Source organism: Manacus candei, unplaced genomic scaffold, assembly GCF_025592945.1.
Source record: "Manacus candei isolate 608988 ecotype Guabito, Panama unplaced genomic scaffold, ASM2559294v1 h1tg000022l, whole genome shotgun sequence".
NCBI classification, from domain to species: domain Eukaryota; kingdom Metazoa; phylum Chordata; class Aves; order Passeriformes; family Pipridae; genus Manacus; species Manacus candei.
Window position 1 is genome coordinate 388,845 of NW_026138070.1, and position 21,527 is coordinate 410,371.

At 49.3% G+C, this 21,527-nt stretch overlaps 1 protein-coding gene across 6 annotated transcripts in view; it reads right to left on the reverse strand.

The window, feature by feature from the left end:
* The window catches only part of CAMTA1 (calmodulin binding transcription activator 1), a 223,696-nt gene that overhangs the window by 199,590 nt on the left and 2,579 nt on the right, over positions 1 to 21,527 (reverse strand). For all 6 annotated transcript variants that reach the window (XM_051786361.1, XM_051786362.1, XM_051786358.1 and 3 more), the window contains exon 2: positions 4,045 to 4,163. In XM_051786361.1, coding sequence (XP_051642321.1) covers positions 4,045 to 4,163 — 119 coding nt within the window. The remainder of the gene's footprint in view (positions 1 to 4,044; positions 4,164 to 21,527) is intronic.

Below are 21,527 nucleotides of genomic sequence, written 5' to 3' on the forward strand. Positions count from 1 at the left end.
AGACAAGCCCAAGCTCATGAAGCAATTACTACTGCTTTTTCTACCATGGAAATTCTGGGCTTCTCCCAGCAGAGAACGTAAATAGAGAATACTGTTGGAACCAAAGCCTGAGGTAGCATTTTACATTTCCAATGTTTAACTTTTTCTTCTTTCTCCCACCATGTCATTAAGTGTTTACAAGGATGATTAATGACTGCGTCTGCCAACTGTTAACGAACGGCATCTCTGCTCAGAGCCGCAATCCAGTGCCTGGCAAGCACTGTGCAGAGACAAGGTTACTCCAACATCCTTGAGCCCCAGTGCCCCTGGAATCTCTCTTGTCCCAGACAACCTGGTCCCTGGACAGAAAGCAGCAGGACGCATCTCCTGTGGACAATGTATCTTGCTGCCCGAATGAGGCAGCGGGTAATGAGGCAGCCAAGACATCTTTACCACCTCCATCAGGGGACACAGGAGCTCAGCTGGGGCACCAGAGGCCACTGGCTCAGTGCTTTGGGAGCCCGGCCCCACTGCCCATGGAAGGGAGCAGAGACCCAGCCCCTGAAATCCCCGCTCGAGGTGCACTGCCAGCACACTGAGCGGGAAGCCTTTGCTCCATCCGTGCACTGACACCAAACTGGATCTGCATTACACAAACCCTGAAGTGGTTCACAATGAATGACAACTGAACCCCGAGAGCGAGGAACTCCCTCATATGCACAGAGCACTGCCAAACTTTCTAGCAATTAACTGATTTGTCCTAACGTGAGAAACTGTATGAAACCCTGTCTCTATCCTCTCCCAGAGCCAGAAAAATAAGCACAACACACCTTCACAGGCATCTCTAAAATTTAAATCTGTAATTAATTGCTTGGCTAAACTTATGATTTTCTATCTCTGGTAAAAAAAATTGAATTAGAAGGAACACTTCCTTCAGTAGAAAATACAAAACTGCTATAAACTTGATTTAAGACAAGATGACATCTTGGTATGTAAATGTATTTCCATCAAACATTTCAGTTTCAAATGCATGCTCTGATGGAAAGCAAACACCTCGATAACATGTCTGAAGCATTTTTAAGTGCTCCATTTCTCTTGTTGCTCAGCACGTGATTTTACTACCTGCAAAATCAACCACAACCCATCCAGCTCTCAGAGGATACAGTTTCTCCGTCCTGGCTATCCAATCCAGAGCAACATCTGACCATTATCCTCAAGCTGCAGATGAAAGCGCTCAGAAAAAGTTATTTGCAGTGTTCCCATGGTGATGCCCCGGCAGAGGAACGAACAAACCCCATCTGCTCTCTGACCTCTGTGCCGGCAGCACCACGGGGCTGGCGGAGCCCAGGCCCAGTGACAGCACGTGCCCACCCCACCTCCCCAGCTGAACACGCGTGTGCTCCGTTCAGGGCCCCACAGAGGCAGGCAACAGCTGTGTTTGAGCTTCCTTGAAGCATCCCCATGCAAAGGGGCCCAAAAAGCAATGCTTCAGGATTTTGGAAAGGAGCCGGGTCATGGCAGGGTTGGGGGTTTGGCCCCCACCTTCCCTCAGGATGCATATCACACCACACCACATCCCACAGCCTGCCCTGCTGTGCTTGTACTTCACAGCCCATGGACACCCATGACTGCCGAAACACACAGAGCTTAAGGGAGGACAGCATTGTCACACACATGTTCAGATGTGTAAGTTATTTAAGCATTTCATTTACTTTCCATCTTTTACTAAACCTCCCTGTCAGGGAGACACCTCACACACAGAACCAGGTATTCCAAAATTAGTGCAAAGATTCTGAAGCACCACCATATAAAATACATCTTTTTTTTCTCTACTTTATAACTTGTGCTTTCACCAGCACAGGCAGAACACCTGTGTATCAGGTGAAAAAAATGTACCCCCTTAGGAATGTAGTCCGACGTTATTATTCAATTATACCCTAAGAAAAATTCAAGCTTTATAACAGCGAACAGAATTAAGCTTTCAGATTGGGAGTGGTGAAGCAATAAAATCTGGAAGCTCAGATATTTCCTTCCCCATAATTAACACAAATTTCCAAGACTTCACCTAGGCATAAGATTCTGCCTTTTTTTTTTTCCCCTCTGAACTAATGAGGCCAAAATTCTCTGACCACAAGAAAAGCTCTCCCATTTAAACAATTCAGTAAGGAAACTGCACCAGCCACACCACACAGGCTGGCAGTGTCAGCACCAGCCATAACCCATGACAGACCCAGCCTCCACGTCCTTGTGGAGTGGCAGCCACAGTAACAGATTTGGGAGGAGAGGATACAAAGGAGAGTGACAAACCTGGCATTCAAAATGACAGAAGCACGCTGGGTCTGGCTTTTAATGTCCCAGTTGATGACCTGTGACTATCAGCAAATAATCCTTCCAGAATTACAGCATGAGACAAGCCCACCCCAGCAGTATTCGGGCGAGCCCCGGCAGAGCCGCTCACTCTGCACTCCCCAGAACACTAACATGCCTCTTATCAGGAAGACCACGCTCTCAAATTCAGCTCCCAGCCTAACATACCACACCAAGCAGAGCTTTCCTGTTTGCACCCTGTCCTGCTCATGAATAATAACAGTTTTCAGCTGTATGATGAACTTTGCCATGCCCTGTGCCCAGGGAAGCTCCACACACCAACCCTGCCCAAAGCCGTGCATGCAGGAGTGCACCCAAGGCTCTGCCCTGGGACAGCAGCACCACTAGAGAACGTGACTAAAACCCAAGCAGCTGTTTCCAATACAAGGAAGAGCATCATTGTGTCACAAACCTATGAAGACCTTGTTTTCCCAACTGTCCTTGACCAAACATCATCTGTCAGAGCCACTGGAATTGCCACTGCTCGATACCCTGCCCCTGTTAGTACAAACTATCGCAGAATGAACCACAAACCACGTTTTCTACAATTTACATTTCAATGCAAATGACCCAAACCAAAAACATCTACACAAAAGCCAAGGCCAGCAACTCCCCCAAAGCTGATTCATTCTCTCGCCGTACTTGGTATATTAAAAATAGATACCTGACTGTAACTTCCAGACAGCAGAAGGAAGGGGGTTTAGAACTCCAATTTTGAAAAATACACACAGGAACTTCTCTGTGATTGATTCTACGCTCAGCAAACATACACACGAGTGAGCTGTGTTTGATCCTGTGCTCAGCTGCCACTTGTAGGTGTTAAACTCGTGAGCACAGGTTCTGTTAACAAGTTTAGATGCTGCAAATGGGGGATCAGAGGGACAGGACCAGTCAGCTCTCAACATGCAGAATTAACTGGAGTTTTACAGTCATTTCTCCAAGTGGATCGACTCTATTATTAAGTGATTCCTACAAATAAGGCAAAGCTACAGTAAGACAAAGCTGCTGAAAACTAAAACTACACTGTGCACATTGCCATGGGACATCCAGCCTTGCTGCCCAGCAGGAATAAAGCCTAGGGATCATAGACCTATCTGGGTAATTCTTTAACTTCACCTTGGCCCACAGATACCCAAATTTCAAATACTTCTGTTTCATTTAAATTACCCCAACCATGATGCATTAACAGGAGACCTGTGAATAAGCACGCTCAGGGTAACTGGATTTCAGTATAAAATGCCAAGTTCTGTGTGTCTTGTTCTTAACAAGATTCCTCAGACACAGGAAAGCTGGTTATTTCCCTGGCCCCTGTGTGGCAGGAAAGAACATACGCCGCTTTTTTGTTCAGAAGTCTTCATGCACAGGAAGGTAACACTTTGTTCAGCACGGTACAAACACACCTATCTGATTTTAAACCATTTTGAAACGGGTCATTAAGATGATACAAGATTTGACTCCGAGACAAGTCACACACACATGAGCAATAGGCTCCTACTGTACTAGTAGTCAGCTTCCACGTTTGCCTTCAAGTCTAGCTTAAACCTCACTTGCAGCATGTACTAGGACTTTATTACTTATAGAACAGGTTCCAGAGCCAAGGAATTCGTATCCTGGAGCTCACATGGCATGCTCTCACAAAAGAATCCATAAGCATTAAGTAAGCTGGTACATTTAAGTATAAGTAAGAGATTTAACTACCTCGTTAGTGTTCCAGCGGTGCCTCTCTTTCGGTAAACTTGAACATTTTGGTAGACATTCAAGCAGCTTCTTCGGTAAAAAGATTTTTACATGACTGCCATTGCTGTTCCCATGATCATCTAGAAAGGAGAGGAGACACGTGATGTACACATGGGAGAACGGGTGGTTTCCACCAGGAGATACGAGCGATGGCAAGGCTTGGAAACCCACCAGTTCCCTGTCCAAGAGCAGCAATCTGCAATGCCAACAAGACAAATAATGTCTTTCTGATGAAACTGCAACTTTATTTCACAAGTATAAATACAGTTTAATTCTTCATGGTTGCAAAGTTTGAGAAGAGCTTTGATGGATTTGGGCACAAGGAACCTGTGTGTGCTTACCTGTGCCTATTTTAGGTCATTATTTCCCTCAGTGACAAATTTTACAAGCAATAGCGACAAAACGCTGTAGAAGCTGTGACCACAGCAGCACAACCTGCCAGGGAAGTCATAAATGAAGTTCACACTTGACAGGATTTGCAAGTAAATAAGCACAGAGCCCCAGTACCTGCTATAATTTTGTCAAGCTGCAGTAGAAATGCAACTCAAGGTCTATTAGTTCATTTAAAACTAGAATGCACAGTACCCAATCAAACCCAGGTTACTCCTCTTTTCATGCACAGCTCAGAAAGTGAATGTGGTTCCTCAACATGGAATTGAGAAAGAAGGCTGGAAATCTTCCTACCTCACCATATCTGAGGGTCTCAAAAGCAGAAATACTGAAGAATACAAAACTATTCTTTTTTATTGTTGAATATGTAGAAGGCGCATCAATTCCCCTCAAAAAATCGTGTCCAAAAACCCCTGCACTCCCACACCAGCCCACAGCAGTCCCAGCAGCAGCACCTGGATGATGTCTATCAATCCTCTAACACCACCGAGAGAATCACAGCATCCATGAGCTGCATGTGTTTATCAACCAAATCAGTCCCCACAGGAAAGGGAATTGGAGCAGTAGGGTAAGAGAGACCAGCCACAATGCAGAGCTTTACCAGTTCTCCCTCCAACTACACCATTTCTGCCTTCTTCCACCATCCTCTCACTTCCCATGACAGATCCTGGGCACACAAGCAGTACACTTACTCTCTGGCATTTTACCCTACAAAATTAATTTATAGTCATTTCCCATTTGGAAGTGTACAGAAAAGGGATATTAACTTCTTCCTTTTACACATCTAATCATTTTATGTCATTAAACAGATGCCAGCAATATGATAAAACTCCTCTGCAATTTCGTACGACACAGACATTCCCTGCGACCTGCAGCGAACCCAACAGAGCCTGGCCCACGAGCGTTCTTAGAAATGATTTAGGAATTGTAGAGACCTCACACCAGCAGCCAGACATCCCTGGTATTCTTAAAGCTTGATTAGACTCTTGGATGTGTCAAGTTCAACAATATACATGCTGTTAAATCAACTGCTCGTGCAAGCCCAGCAGATGAGTTTACAAGATAAGCAGCGATGTGTATGATAAACGTGAGCTGCTCTGTAATTTATGAGTCCTGCGCACTCCCTGAGTTATTGGGAACTTTACTGTGCGACTGTGTTGGACTAAATCAACAGGGCTGCCACTTCCCAACTTCTTCCTGGGCAAGGAGCAGTCAAGCAGGATCGATCTCTGCTGGACTGATAAAGAAATGGGCGAGAGGGTGCTCTCCATTACTGCTCTGTACACCCTTCCAGGATTTCTAGCTGGACACTGAGTATCTCAGACTGTTACTCTACAGGGCTTTTTGGCCATGTCCCTTCTCCAGCCCAGGCTCTGCACATGTGACTGTCATCACTGCCATTTCCCCCCACCCAAGCCACTCAAAGCCTCACAGACACCCATGTCACCTGGGCTTATTCACAAAGACACAACTTGCCTGGGGCAAAGACCAGAGCCAGGCAGCCCTGCCAGCAGCTCTCAGCCATTCCCACCTGCATTTCCAGATCCACAGCTGGTACTCACTTCACGCTCCCTGCTTTCATTTTACACCATTTCCATTCCTCATTCAAAACACTGCATTGCTCTACATTCAATTCATTAAGGCACAAAGTATTTTACAGCACACATTATTGCTTTTATCAGTCAAACTACATCCCAGTTACATCTCATCAGCTTATTTTCCATGGACACATTTTAATTGACATTAATTGTATTACTTCCCCTTACCTCCGTATCAGTCAAGTCCTCTATCATTCATTCCATTATTTTGCAGGGCTGGCAGACCTCTAATTATTCAGCTCATTTTATTAACTTTCTTCCATTGTCATCAATTATCAGTATTATTAATCCAGAAAGCGCCTATGGATAATAGATCCCTTTAAAATGTTTTGGTAGAACTTGTCAGAACTTGCTGATGCTAAACCTTCCAACTCCTGTTGTTAGCATCTCCCACCTTGTGTTATTACAGCAAGGGAAGGTCATTCTCATCATCTTGTAATGCGACTACATCTCACAGATGCCTCCCTCTTCTGCGTTTAGCAATGACATTTCTTCATTCCAAAAAATCCCCAATGTGGAAAACAACAACTGCCACCTGCCTCGATCCAACAATCTTTTCATTAGGGACTCCTCGAGCCACACAGTCAGAACAACACACAACAATCACGTTATGGGATGTGAATCCTAAATTCAGTGACCTCTAAACCAGGTTTGACCTTGGAAAAGGACAAAGTCAGCCAATCAGCTATGAGGGTGAAAAACTCATCGCCTCAAATGATGCACACACATTTGCCTTCACACTCACTTCTCTGCCCTCTAGAATCTTTCAGAATGTATTCCCACAGGGAGGAAAGTCCCTGGAAAGCCGGGCAGAGAAGAGGACTGGTCTTCCAGTGGCACTGTGGATACCGGCAGACCAAGAGTTCCCACTCCTCTGAATGAACCAGCGCTTCCCTGCTCCCGTTCCTCACAAATAACACCGTGATACTTCCAATGAAACATGCACATCTCTAGGGAGGTGGAGCAAAAAATCCCCCATGCTGTCCCTTGGCTTGAATCAAATCTGCCATTCCTAGTCCAGCTGACGCACTCACCCACCACCACAGGGGCTCCTGGTGAAGGCAGAGGAACAAGAGCCCACGTTGCTCCGCATCCCCGTGCTCCCAGCAGCGTGGCCAGCACACCCACAGGCAAACTCCTCCATTTGTCTCCAACTAAAATTTCCTCAGTAGCTAAAAACAGGAGCTGGAACCTTACAGTGCTGATTTGGTTTTACTGTGCAAATCCAGATTTGTACTTGAACTTTCTCCTCGTTTATTTTTGCCATGGGTGCGACTCACAACACCGAGGTCTGCAAACCCGTCCAGTGTCAATAAAAAGTGCCTGTGCAAGCAGAGCTGCACTGACATGGGGAGGATTTGCCAGTAAACCTCTATCGACACAGGGGTTTTTAGTGCAGAGCTGGCCACAGCTCAAAAATGTTTCCCAAGGCAGGCACAGCCACAGCCGAGAACTCCAGTAAGAAGCTACAGACTAAAATATAGCAGCCTACACTGTGTCCTGTTATATATCATTCAGGATGAAAATCCAAAATTTAAGTTCCATTAGCAATCTTCAAGTTTATTTATTAGCAAACAAGAAACTCATGTAGAATTAAGAAAGTACAAGTATTACAAAGTTCATGGAAAGTTCCGTATTAATTATACCACATAAACCCTTTGTCACTTTATGGGTTTCTTCATGCTTCTTGCACTTTATCCTCCCAAGGGATGCACCATGGACCATAAAACTTTAAAGTGCACAACAGCAAATCACACAGAGAGTCTGTGCTCTACCCCCGCTCTCCAAACAATCCCCCTCATCTCCCCCCCCCTTTTTTTTTCTTTAACTGGTTCTTAAATCTTCGGTGATCCAGGAGGTGAATTTAGACCTGCAGCCCCTTTAACTACCATAGTTTGTCAATATAACATGTAATTGGAGAATACAGAAATGGCCAAAAGGGTGTTGATCAGCTGCTGATCCACAGACAGGTCTATAGTAGAAATAAATATCACGAGTAAGCTATAAACTCACAAACACAAGTTTTATAAACCCATTATTATGAAGTAATAACTTAGGGTTGGCCATCTTCTTAACTACCTCACAAGAAAGGGAAGAGGTGTTTAAACATTACAAACGGGCTCTTTAGTACAAAACAAACCGCTGAAATCCCAATGTCATCCTGGGCTGGCATCCAGCTGACCCCCCCCCACTGACTGCTGAGGCAGCAGCTGTGCCCCTGCAGCACACGGGTGGCACCACAACACATGCACCCGCACTGACACCCTACCTGGGGGCCACCACAGTCACCTGGACACTTGCTGACCTCTGAACAGGGAAAAAACCAACAAATTCCATCTGGAAGGAATAAATCCCAGATCCAAACATCTGCAGGACTGCCACGCTATTTCTCATGGCTCAACTTCGATCCTGGCATTTTCCACTCATAAACAAGCAGCAACAGAAGCAAACCCAACAGCTTTTGGTCTGCTTCCTAGCAATATTTGGACAATTACAGTTGTAAATCTCTTGGCAACAAAAGTAGATTTCTAAATATCAATTAAGGGTGCTAAGAGAAGATAACCAGGTCCAGCTCTGCAGCGTGGCTGTCTCAGCAGGGCTCCACAGGATGCCAGCACTGTCAGGCGCTGGCTGAGCAAAGGTGTTCCCGGTCCTCCAGCACGGGATGCAGCCCAGGGTTGAGGGGAGGATGCAAGGAAAGGGTAAACAGTTCAGGCAAAGGTAAAAAATGTACAACAGGAGTGAGAGGCCAACACAAACCAGCACATGTACGGCTGTGGCTGCTGTCTGTGGGGAATACGTGAGGAACAAGAAAAAACAAAAAGCACAAGAAAGGAATCACAGGAATGGGGGCAGTATCAAGGATGAGCAACAAAACAGTTTTCCTCTAGGAAGGTACTGAATCTAGCTTTAATATCTTGGAATACTTGTGACAAATACTTTGTTGCTATGACGAGCTCTACAAACACTTAGAAAACCATAAGAAACAGAAATATAGCTAAAACCACTGCTATGCATTAGTGGCCCAGTTCTCCCCACCAGTGACAGGCTACTCCCAAGTTCCTTTGTCCTTTTCACATAGCAGAAGTTTCTTGACATTTTATAACTGAACTCAGTCTGAACACCAGTTAGGCAAAACTTCACATGGTGCATTTTGGGGAAGGCTTGATAGCCCAATTATTCCTGACGAAAGCCCACACACTGTCTGGGTGACACAACCAGCTGTTTATTTCTCACGCTCTATGCTTATCACACTGTGCAGCACTTCTGGGTCTACCTTCCCCAACCAGCAAAACCAGCCCCTCTTTCTATCTCCCACCTTGGCAGGCTGTTGCAAGCACCCTGCTAGCTGAGAAAGAAGAATTCAGCTACATTCAGAAGGTGTACACAAGTACCTACCCAAAAAGCAAACTTTGGGAGCACTCAAATAGTGCAGCTGCTTCAGCATCTCCCTGCAGCTCCTTGTGTTCACACCTGTGAATTTTCACTGTGTTGCTGTTAAATCTGATAAGTGCTCCAGAACAACCAGACCATTGCTCACCATCACCAACAACTCCTTTGGCTGAGACCTCTCATCAGTTCCTTCATACCTTGGTTTTCACTGAAATTACACCATCAAATTCAATGGCAATGAAGCCAAGGAGCAGTGGATATTATCAGCTAGGTCTAGCAAAAATAAACCACCTGTTTATTCAGTTTCCAATACTACAGACGTTCTCAACAACACATTTCCCAGAAGTCTCAAAGCATTGGCTAAGGGCAGGGAATTTGTTTATTCTGAGCCTACACGCTGGCAGCCACTAGCCACAGATATTCTCACTTCTTTCTTTTTACATGCGAACAATTTATGTTTGGAAACCTAGCTGGAGAGCTGGCTGGAAAAACCCAGCCCCTTGAACCAAAATGTGCAACTGGAGAAGGACAGTGAGTGCTCCATGCCCAGCGAGAACAGAGTTTGCTCTCGCTCACTCAGTGCCGTGACTGCTCCTTGGCACAGAGAGCCCCTTCGGCATCGCCCTGGGAACAGGGTGGGTGCTGTACCCCAAAGCACTGGGGCTAAGACAGGTGCAAGCACCTGCAGGTGAACCTGCCTTTCCAAACCCAAGGGGTTTAACACAGCACAAACCCAACACAGGGCTGCCAGGGTGCCGGGAGCTGTGGAAGGTGAAAACAAGACACCAAATGAGGGGAGAAAACCACAAAGCAAAAACTCAGCAAGGTGTGGAAGTGGAAGCCAGGGAACACCAAAGCTGCAGGAAGCTGCTGGAAGCACTGCATTTCAATTAACCATCCCCATATTCCACAAGCACTCCACCAGCCTGGTTTCACTCCCTGGAAAGGTTTGGGTTTGTCAGAGTTTTTTCTACCCTCCAGACACATGTGGCTTACTGAAGCAGAGACAGAGGGACGTTAAAAAAGGAAGGTCACATTCCAGTTCCTTCTTTCTAAAGGCTGTCTGGACAGAGGTAGGATAGCTATTGCCCCTTTCTCCAGCAATATCCACCTTTGTAAGCAGGTCTTTACAAGAGCCATTTAAAACCACTAGTAATGTAAAGGTGGCACCACCAAGTCCTCAAATACTAAATTTTAAAACATCTGTTTTAACCTTACTTGTACATCATCACTTCCCTGTATCATTTTCTGATTCAGAGAATGAAATCTGAGTTATGACATCTCCAGGAAGGTTTCCTCCAGATGTAGCTTTAAAACTGACACAAATAAACCAAAGAGCCTTAGAGTCAAAGTGCTTTTGAAAAACAAAAGAAGAGATGAGAAAGTGAACTAAAAAACCAGAGCTTTAAACAAGCCCCATGCCTTACATCAGGAATAACACAGTTATAATACCAAAAGTACTCAGAAAACTGACCTCACACACAAGCAGTTCCTGCTATTTGGAAAAAGCAAATCGAGTCCGCTCCCTGAACCCGTCCTGCTGGCTGACAGCCCACAGAGAGGGTCTAGAAGCTTCACTAGGAGGCAGTTTGCTTCCATCTCCGACAACAGAGATTTTGGTAAAATCCCAACTGCTGAAAATTCAGCAAAGATTCTGGGGCAAGGAGTGGACTGAGCCGAGTGTCAAGTGCTGCCTCCTCTCCGCGACAGCCTGATCCTGCCAAGCTGGACAGCAGCACGGAGCATGGCACACAGCCCCAGCCATCAGCACACCGTAAGCTCAGGCTTGTTTAAGTAATAAAATCTTACGCAACACACTTCCGCAGAGGAAAGTAAATATTTGCTGTTTAACAACCAAATCGAGAATGTTTTGTTTTCAAAAGGTTGTTCCCCAACAATCCCTCCGCAGTCAGAAACATATGAGGCTCCACCTGCCCTCTCGGTCAGCCCATGCCACCAGCACCCTCAGCTCATCACAGGCTGTGGGGAGAACACCACCTCCTGCTATTCCACCTATGACCCTGCCCAAACAGATAGAAAATGCAACAACCACACGGCAAGGTGCCCGGCCCCTGTGCCAGCCACACACCAAACACACAGGCACTGCTCTCTGCAAAGCTCACGGTTACAGGTACCTGTCCATGAGAACACAGAAACAAAAGCAAGGTTGTCCATGCACATCCTTTCTATTTTGAACTTTAAATTAGAAAAAGGAAGTTTTTAAAAAGGCCCCCCTCCATCACCTCCCTGATGAAGTTCAGAGCTGTCACAGCTGCCAAGATGGCACCGCTGAGGGTCAGTCCTCCCAGCTCAGCTCAGCTCCACAAAACGTAGCAGGAACTACAAAACCCACAAACCCTCTGCTGCAGGATGGCAAGAGCCACTTGGTCACTGAGCCAGCCTCATCCTGCCCCAGGAAACCAGAAAAGAGGAAACTCACCCGAGTTCTCCAAGCCGTGGAACTCTTTTCTGCAGCCAGGGGACAGCGGCGCCAGCCTCATTCCAAACCTCACCTCCCGCCAGTGATCCCCTGCTGCTCACGGGGCACAAGAAGCTCAGACCGAAGCTCAGCACGGAGCTCCAAGGCTGGGCAGGTCTTCAGAGCCGTGCGCTCCTGCTCACGAGGCTGCGGCTTCCCAATGAAAGCAGCGCTGCTCCGCAGCCGGCCCTCGAGCTGCCATTTACATCGGCTTTTAACTCATTAAAGTAACAAAAATCCAAAGTAACTGGTGTTCTCTCCTCCAACACCTGCACTACTGGTGAAGCACTCTGCTTGAATCATGCTTTAAAACCATTCCCACTTAAGTTTCTGACAGGTGGAGTTTAAGTTTAAGGAATGAATGGTTTATATCGCATCTCCTTGAAAATCCACCGCAGAAGTAGGTCAGCGGGGGAGCTGCTCTGTGACTTACTACGAGAACATCCCAGCTGCTGAGGCAGAGCCAGGAATGCTCTGTTCCCACCTCCGTGATGCTGCCGTGCTGTGCACGGGCACGGAGCAGCGGCAGCTCCGGCCCAGCCAGCAGAGACACCGGACAGCAGCGCCAGGCACAGCGGGTGCCTCTCTGGCAGCTTTGGCACAGCCCTACTCGGCAGAGCAAACCCATCTCCTCAGCAAGGACACATCTAACCTGCCCCCAGAAACCAGCCACCAACACCAAACCTGACAAAAGTAGCAATAAATAACAAGTGGAAAGGACAAATTACCTTCCCAGTCAGGGAGCACTGACCTGCCTGGTCCGTGGAGCTGTGGCCTCACAGGGCTGAGCACACCAAAACCTGGGCTTTACGTAGGAAAAATCCATCCTATGTTGGCACAGGAAGCCCGAAAAGTGAATGGAGCCTGAGTGTGCTCTGGTGACAATACTGTCACCCCCAAGAGAACTGAAACGTCACAATCTGAGACAGGAAGCCCAGGTGAATGCTCACTTTCTCCTCACTCACGTCCCTGTTAACCAGGTGGCATTTCCTTACTTCAGTGCAGTTAATCATGTACTTAAAACCAAATGAGGAAAGAATGAAGACTGGTGTTTTCCAGACCATAGAAAAGATCTAATTAATGGATTTGTGAGCGTTAAAAAGATAGTAAAATATGAAGCTAACAACACTCAAAATCACTGCTACTACTTAAAAATTACATTTTTGCAAAGCCTTTGGTCCTCACCCCACTGGACACAGTGTAGGCAAAACTCAAGAGAGGTGGTCATACCCACGGAAGCTCTAATGCCACCAAGTTACAAGAAACAACCCAAAAAAATATATTCCCAAAGCAATCTGAGCAAAAATCCAGACAAAAGGTTGTATAGCCACCCTTGTATTCTAAGCAGGGGTTTCCCGTTAAAGAACGCCAATGGGCTCATCAAGGTAAAGACGTGCGTTTGCTGCGGCGAATAAGGAAAAAAAAATCCATATTAGTAACTAAACACCTTTCTTTACGGTGCCTAACTACGACCAGGCCAATCCCTGGGGTGTCGGCACGTTCGCCCGGGTTTAGGTCGGGGATGCGAACGGCTCTCCACCCGCTCCTCCCGCCCCTGTCACATGGAAGCGCCGACAGCGGTACCGGCCGCGACCCCCCCGCCCGGCGCCGTCCGGGGCAAACTTCGCTCCAGTAAGGCGGAATTACCGACCCCGGCGCGCCCGGCCCGGGCCGCGGCCGCGCTCCCGCCGTGCCGGGGGCAGGAGCGGCGGCGGAGCGGAGCTTCCCCCTTGCGGACGCGCCGGTCCCGCTCCCGCCGCGCCGACAACTTTCGGCCCGAGCCAGGCCCGCCGGTGCCCCCGGCCTCGCGCCCCGCTCACCTCCGCGCTCGCCGCTCCGCCCGCCCCCGGCCCGCCCGCGCCGCGGAGGCCCCGGTACGGCGCGGCCGCAGCCGAGGCCGCCCCGCTCCCGACGGGCGCGCGCCCGCGAGGCACGTGCGCCGCCGCCGCCGCCGCCGCCGCCGGGGGGGGGCCGGCGGGGGCGGCCCGGCCCGTGCGCGCCGAGCGGCGGCCCCGCGCCCCGCGCCGCCCCGCGCCGCCGCAGCCTCCATGTTGGCGGCGGGCGGGCACGTGCCGGCGGGCGGCGGGAGGCGGGACCGTGCCCGGCCCGGCCGCCACGGCCCCGGCGCCACGCGGCCTGCCCGCCGCACATGGCCCGCCTGCCGCCCCGGCCCGGCCCGGCCCGACCCCGCGGGGGCGCCGCCGCCGCCGTAAACTTCGCACCGCGCGGCCCGGCCTGTGTCGCCGCCGCCTCGCGGCGGGGCCGTGGCGGGGGGCGGGGGCGGCCCGGCGGGCAGGCCCGGCGCGGGGCCCGGCGCGGGGCGGGGGCGGCCCGGCCGCGCTCTCACCTTCCGGCTTGTTTTCGGCGGCCATTTCCCCTCCGCGCGCCACATCCTCCTCCGCCTCCTCGCGACCGGGACCAGGCGCGCGCCGCCTCCTCCCGCGCCGCCGCCGGCCCGGCCGCCCCGCGCGCACCGCGCACGCCCCGCGCCGCCCATTGGCCGAGCCGCCGAACTGACACCCCCGGCAGCCAATCGCAGCCGGCGGGAGGCGGGCGCCCGGAGGGGATGGGCGCGATGGACAACGCGCGCCACCAATAGAAGCGCGGTACCGCTTCAGTGGCACGAGCCGCAGCCACTCAGCGGTCGCGCTGGGCGGACGAAGGGGCAGGACGGAGCGCGTGACCGATGGCCGCGGCAGCCACTGAATGAACGGCACCGTGCGACTTGACGGCCAGCGCCGCCAATCGCGCCGCAGGGGAGGCGAGACGCGGCGATTGACGCACGGCGCCCCGCGCGCCGGCGGCCAACGAGCGGAGCCGCCCGCCAGAGTGACGTCGCGCGGGACCAATAAGGCGCGCGGAATGGGAAATCGGCCCCGCCCCCGGCCCCGCCTATTGGCTGCGCGCGGCCCCGGTGGGCCCCGCCCCCCCCGCGCCCGGTGACCCCAAACAAAGGCGGCGATTGGCGGGGCCGCCGGGCCCGCCCCGCCCCGCGCCGGGCTGAGCCGGCAGCGCGTGAGGGAAGCGTCCCCGCCGGGACACCCGCGGGCGGGCTGCGACGGGCGGCACCTGCGGACCGCGTCTGGCACCGCCCTCGGTAACGCCGGCGCCCAACCGGCGCGTCCCGGTCAGAGCGTCCGCCCGGATGGGCTGGTCCCGGCGCTGCCGGCAGGGAGGGCGGGGAACTGAGCCCCCCGGGGAGGGCAGGCCCCCAGGCTCTCCCCCCTTTATAGACGAAGCTCGGTGCCGTTTCCCTGCCTGGGCCCCGGCCCGGGGGTGTAGAGGTGATTTCCCCTCCGGTACTGCCGAGCTCTCGGGGGGCGTTGGCCCCCCTTTCAGAGCCCACTCCAGGGTATGCAGCGTGATGCTCGGCTGGAACGGCCGCTCCTGGCACCGTGCAGGGCGAGCAGGTGAGGATTTGGGATGTTGCGGAGAGAACCAAAGAGCTGTGACAGGTGTGAGGCAGCCCTGCCCACCCCACGGTGTCACAGGTCCCGCTGGGCACACACCACCCGGGGCCGGGGCAGTGAAGGGGCTCCCGTGACACCAAGGAAATCGCTCTGTTCTTCTCAAAAGCAACGTGTCCCGAGCACGTTCTGGCCTGGCTAAGTCCCCCCGTGTCTGTCAGAGCTTGACGAGCACGGACACTGCAGCCTCCTCGAGCCTGCGGAACTGGACCACAGCTAATGCCTGCACAATGCAAACCAAGACTGGGACGGTTGTTTCCTTTGATGTGTGTTACTAAACACACAAAAAGGATATTTTCCCTTAGATCCTCCTGGGAGCGGAACTTCTTTAAAAAGACCTGTTGGTGCTCTGGCTTTGCTAAGGACCAAAGCCACTTCTGAGCCCAGACGAAAGGAGGATGGTGTGATGGGTCTCTTCTAAGACAGAAGAAAGGAAAATTCCTTTTTCCTATTTTCAGCAGCTGCTAATCTTGTGGAGCGTGAAAGGCACATTGATGAAGAGGCTCCAGAATGACAGGCTCACGCCCGACGGTCAGAAAGCTCATCTGGTACAGTGTCCTATAAATACCCACAAATACTAATGCAGCCACAGGATCAGCTAAGACAATTGTTTTCTTCAGCTCTTCAAAATATGCTGAAAACGGAAACTTTTCTAATTGCCACATTGGCAAAGAGCTACCATTTTCTTGATGAGTTCCAGGGAATTTATCTTTCTCCTTGGACATTCTTCCAAGACGATCCATAAGCTTAGCAGAGACATGAGGTAGCCCCACAGTTGTTGCACCTCACAGTTTGCATTACGGCAAAAGATAATGCCAGACTAAAAGAGGCATCCCTGGGTGCTGAGGAACAGGCAACTCCCTGAGGCAGGTCCCACCACCAGGCTGACGCCTTGGTGAGGTGTGCAGGACCAGCCCACACCAAGCTCCTCCCCAGTGCTCCACTCAGGGTGGCAGGTGCCAGAGCCCCTATGGACAGACCTGCCTTGCTGCCTCTCCTCCAGCAAGAAATGGGCACCTGGCTTAGCCAAGGAGCCAGCTCACCTCCAGCCATGCAGCTCTCCTGCCCCAGGGATGTCAGGCCAGCATACACAGGGGGCTTGAGCTTCCATGTGGGTATCCAAGCAAGACTAAGTAACAAAAAGGAGATAAAAGAAATGGTGGGGCCAGCTGACACAGATCCTCAGTGTGGTACCAAACACAGCAATGCCAGAGAGCTGTTGGGCTCATTTTGCAGCACCCTGTGTTTGTAGCTGACACCACACAGGACCCCAGGCTGCTCCCCCCACACACACAGCAGCTGCTGCCACAAACAGCCTTCCCATTCTTGCCAGGGAGATGGGCACAACCATTCATTCTGGTCACAGCCCTCACTTCAGTATTCGCTGGCACCTTTGGAACAGGGAACTGTGAGGACTTCACATGGATCACATCACCTTGGGATCATCCTCAAACATAGTGAGCCGCCAAGTCAGCTCCGTGCACGCACAGAAGGGTCCATCTCTCTCTTGCCTCCAAAGCTCGAGCAGTTCCTTCTGTGCTTCTATGGCTCATTAGAGTAACAAGGTCCATGCTGGAGAGACAAGGTTGCTCAGGACACCGGCTCCTTCTCCCAGCCAGCACAGCCTGGGGATGGAGGAACTGCCGCTGCAGCAGCTGGGAACAGCTCTGCTGCCAGGACTAACACAACCACCCTGGCTCCATAGCAGCATGCACCCTGCTCTGTCACGAGTCTTTGGGAGCACCGTCTGGCTTCCTAGATCCTTCCTGGTCTGCAAAGACTATGCGAATTTGTGCAGATGAGGATGAATAAAGCATTTTTAAGGGGTTACTGAAGCAGCATATGAACTCTGCTACATCTAGCTAATGAACCGTTCTCATCTATGTGAGCTTTTTTTACCAGGAGACACAAATCCCTAATGAACTGAACCTCCCACACCTGAAATCATACCTAATGTTAACAGTACACACAGGTTACTACAGCAGTGTGATCTGTGTAATACCACAGATGCTATTTGAACAGGGATTTTTCATCCAGCATGCCAGCAAAGCCCCAAATATTTTCATTCAATTTCTGTGCAATAAAATGATAAGAAAGAAGCCATTTGAATTGAAGTGCTGCTGGTATCTTTCAGGTTTCCAGCTCCCACTGTTTAAAACTCAAATCGCTGTTAAGGCACGGAGGTACTGAACTGCACAGGATTCCGTGCGTGGATGATGTGGGATAAACTGGCTCGCTCTTACCTTTCCAGGGGCACATGCACAGATAAGCAGCGAGAGAGATGTACCAAGAGTTTGTGCAGTCTGAATCATGAATAATTTTTATCAGCATGCTGATAAAAGCTGCCGCTATGATGGTGATTGGTGTCTGAGTTGCTTTCGTTAAGAGGGAGGTGAAATACCAAGTTCTTTTAAAAATCTTCATTGTCATTCCATGGCAGATGTGGATCTGGCTTGGTTAATTGGGTTAATGATTTGGCATGCTGAGCTATACGCAGAAGTAAAACTGTAAAGAATATATTCAAATATCCTGCTATGGATATTCAACAAATTACACATCGCCATTGTTATGGCAAGCAGCACAAAGGAAAACAGTTCAGACAGGTTTAATAGCCATAATGACAGTGTTGGAACCCCATTCTTTGTGAATTGTTTCAAAAAAGTTACTCTGTGATTTAGAAGCAAGGAATGCCAAGTGTTTTCACAAAAATACTCTCATGAATGTGAAGAGAGATGCTTAAAAAAACTCACATGATAGAAATAAAATGCTTTTGCCCTTTCCTCTCTCCACTGACAGAATCCAAAGGTGTTTCTTCTAGGAATAAACCCAAGACTTAACCAAGACAATGTGTGTGAACTCGCTGTTACTCACAACACGTCACTGCATTTGTGATGTACAACTGCCAATTCCAAGGTTCAGCAAAACCAGGTAAATACCCCAAAACATGCATTTCTTCCAAAAGGTTCTCCAGGGAAGTATACTGTGCCTAAGGCTCTCCCATCCAAGTAACTTGCCCAACATGATGTGTGGAAATTGAAGAGAATATACATTACCAGGACCTAAGGATACTGGACTCACTCAGAATGGATGAAAGCACATACTCCCCTAGCAGGAAGCTGAGCTCGGTCCCCTTCCACACTCTGGGGTTTAGATCCATCCTTCTTGCTGTTCCTTCTGCAGTTCTGAGCCCATTTATTTCCCTCAGAAATACAGGACTACACTCAAATCATCTGTAGTAAAACTCTGCTGGCTACAGGGTATTCATGCCAGGCTAAAGTGAAACACAGTCCAAAAGCCTTGGCCCCTTTAATGCACCCCAAGGAAAGATGTGTTGCTGTGCAAAACCCCATAAAGAATTTGTGGATATTTAAGCCAGTAGCCTCAACATGAAACACAGTGTTTACCTGTTTAATAAAGAACAGGGCCAACAATGCTTTGTTCTTCTACAGGGGCACTGGCTCCAGATGGGAAACACGTGGCCACCCAGGGGGTTGCAGTGCTGGAGCCCCAGTTATCCCAGGACAGCATCACACAGCTCCAGAGGGACTGACACAGGTGCCAAGGGTCAGCCTTTGCTGCAGGCAGCAGTGCCAGGGAGCAGCTGCCCCGCTGTGCCCCACACACTGCCCCTGCAGCCCCTCAGCCTTTGCTGAGCCAGGGGTCTGGCTTCACTTTTGTGCCTGCTCCCAGCACTCCAGTGGCACTAAAAAAGTAACAATTATTTTGCCCTAATATACACCCATAAGCCAGTTAGAGGAGAAAAAAGTGAAATATGAGGTAAATTAAAGTTTCCAACTAAGGAGATTTAACAGTAAGTCACCATAAAATTTGGATAATTTATTTTTTCAATTCTGCAGCAACTTTCCCCAATTCATTTGGACTAGCTATTAGAAATTATGTCTCAAAAATTAAAGAAAATGTCTATTGACCACTATATCAAATTCTAATTTTAGCCAGTAAAAAAAAAGAATAATTAGGCTGTGATTTATTCTGGTAGTCAACTTACATTAACAATTTTCCTCCATGTTTATGTAATTCTGGCAAAATCAAATAATATATACGGTGCTCATAAGCGCTGAGCTAGATTTAGTAAAGACAATTTCCTACACTATATCCAGACATTTGTCTTTGCTTTCTATTCTAATAAGACAATCGAGTTATTCCATGTAAGGAGGGAATATGATTGTCATCCGTGGTCGCCTCAGTTGGAATTTTAGTGCAGTCTTCAATGAGGGTCATGGAAGGATTGTTTTTTTAATTTTCTTTAAGCTGTCATCCTCCTGTAACAAGCTGTATAGCCTGGCTGCTCTCTGTGGATGCTTTAGCCCACGTCCTAACCCCCCTCCCCTGCTAGTATAGGAAATCCAGCTATTCCCCAGTGAGAAAGTGTAAATCCTGCGAAGCCCCAGAGCCGGAAGCCCTGGTGCAGTGTTGGCAGCCAACTGGCTCTGCTCCCAGGGCTGCACAGCTCCCAGCTCAGCACTGGCCAGGGAACCCGGCACCACAGAGCACAACCCTCGGCTGAGTTCAGGATCGGATCTCAAGCCACGGCTGAGGCAAATAATAATGGAAAAGGATGTTTAAGATCCCTAAAGGCATGCTCCGAAATTTGTGTTCCTGTTTTTAAACAAGTATCTTTTCCAAGATACTTAACTCCTCTGGAATTGAACTGTTGTCTGCATTAACTGAATAAATACAGATCTGGGAGCCAAACCAGTCACCAAGGTATGAAACTGTCAGCTTCAGGCACTGAGAACAGAAGAATCAGGGGAGGGGAGGGGAAGACAACAGCAGAAGAACAACAGGAGAACTAAAGGAAGAGGAACTGGTGATGGTAACAAAGGCAGAAGGTGCTCAAAGCCATGCAGATTCCAGAACTGGAAGCCAGAGGCAAAGTCAAATTTACCCAAGTCAGTCTGCTCAGACAGCACCTCCCTGGCTCTGCCCTTTGCCCAGAAACCCATCCTGGCACTTCCAAACCAAGTCCCCAGTCATATATGCTCCTGTGATTCCCTCCAGGAGCATCATTAGCACACAGAGCACTTAAGCTTTCAATTAAAAAGCATCATTGCTGAAAGCATTATCCCAATCTTTAAAGGACTCCACCCCAACTGGACTCTCCATGCTATAAATTCATAATGAGAAGGAACTTCCCTGACTGCTCCCATCATTATTTATGAATAGGTAAACCAAATGGAAGTGTAATTCCAGTGTCACAAACTAGAGTCACTCGTGCTTTGCTCCCAGTGGCACTGTGGCAGGACAGCTGCTCCAGTTCTCCCGGGGAGACCTGATGGTGCCTTATCACACAAACCCCTTCTGCTCTGTCAGCAAGGTACACAGCAGTTCTTACAGCAAAAATGATTGGTTTAATACTTTCTCACTGGTTTTAGCTACAGAGCAGAGTTTCTTTCTAGGTCTGCCTAATCCTCGTCTAACCATTAAAACTATTCTTTCCCATGTGACCCATGAGAGTTGCACAGAATGAGGAATATTTCCAAACAGTAGCTGCAGCACACAAAAATAACTCGTCTTCACTGAGATGGGTTCATTTGTGAGTTCTGACTTTCCCCTGAACTTTCTCCCCTGAAGGACTGGAACAGTAACACTGGAACAGTAATACTTTTTTTCCCAAAGTGGAGTAAATCAGTTTCTACACTCTCAGTGGCAGAGTAAAAATTAGAGATGAAACGGAGTAAAGACTGCAGAAAATCCCTATTACTCCACAATAATACAATTTGCTGCTGATCCTCAGTTGCTAAGACAGGCATATCAATTATTTATAGAACCCAGAGTGTGAAATATGAAGTATTTCAGCCTGGGACGGCGTGAAAGTAAAACCAGGAATGTGATCCTGTCGGCACTGCAGAAAAGGACAGAATAGGCAAGGACAGGATATTCCTACAGGGGTTACCCTTTTTATTGAGCTACAAATTGCAAAAGGTCCCTGTGAAGTGCCACTTTTGGTGTTAAGTGATCTGCATTCTCCTTTTGACAGCATCAGTCTGTATTTAACGTTTGTTTAACAAGTATCCAAAGGGCCATCTCTGCCAGGGAAACAAGTCAGCACAACCTCACCTGAATATTTACAGGAAACCTGGGACCTTCCCCGGGATC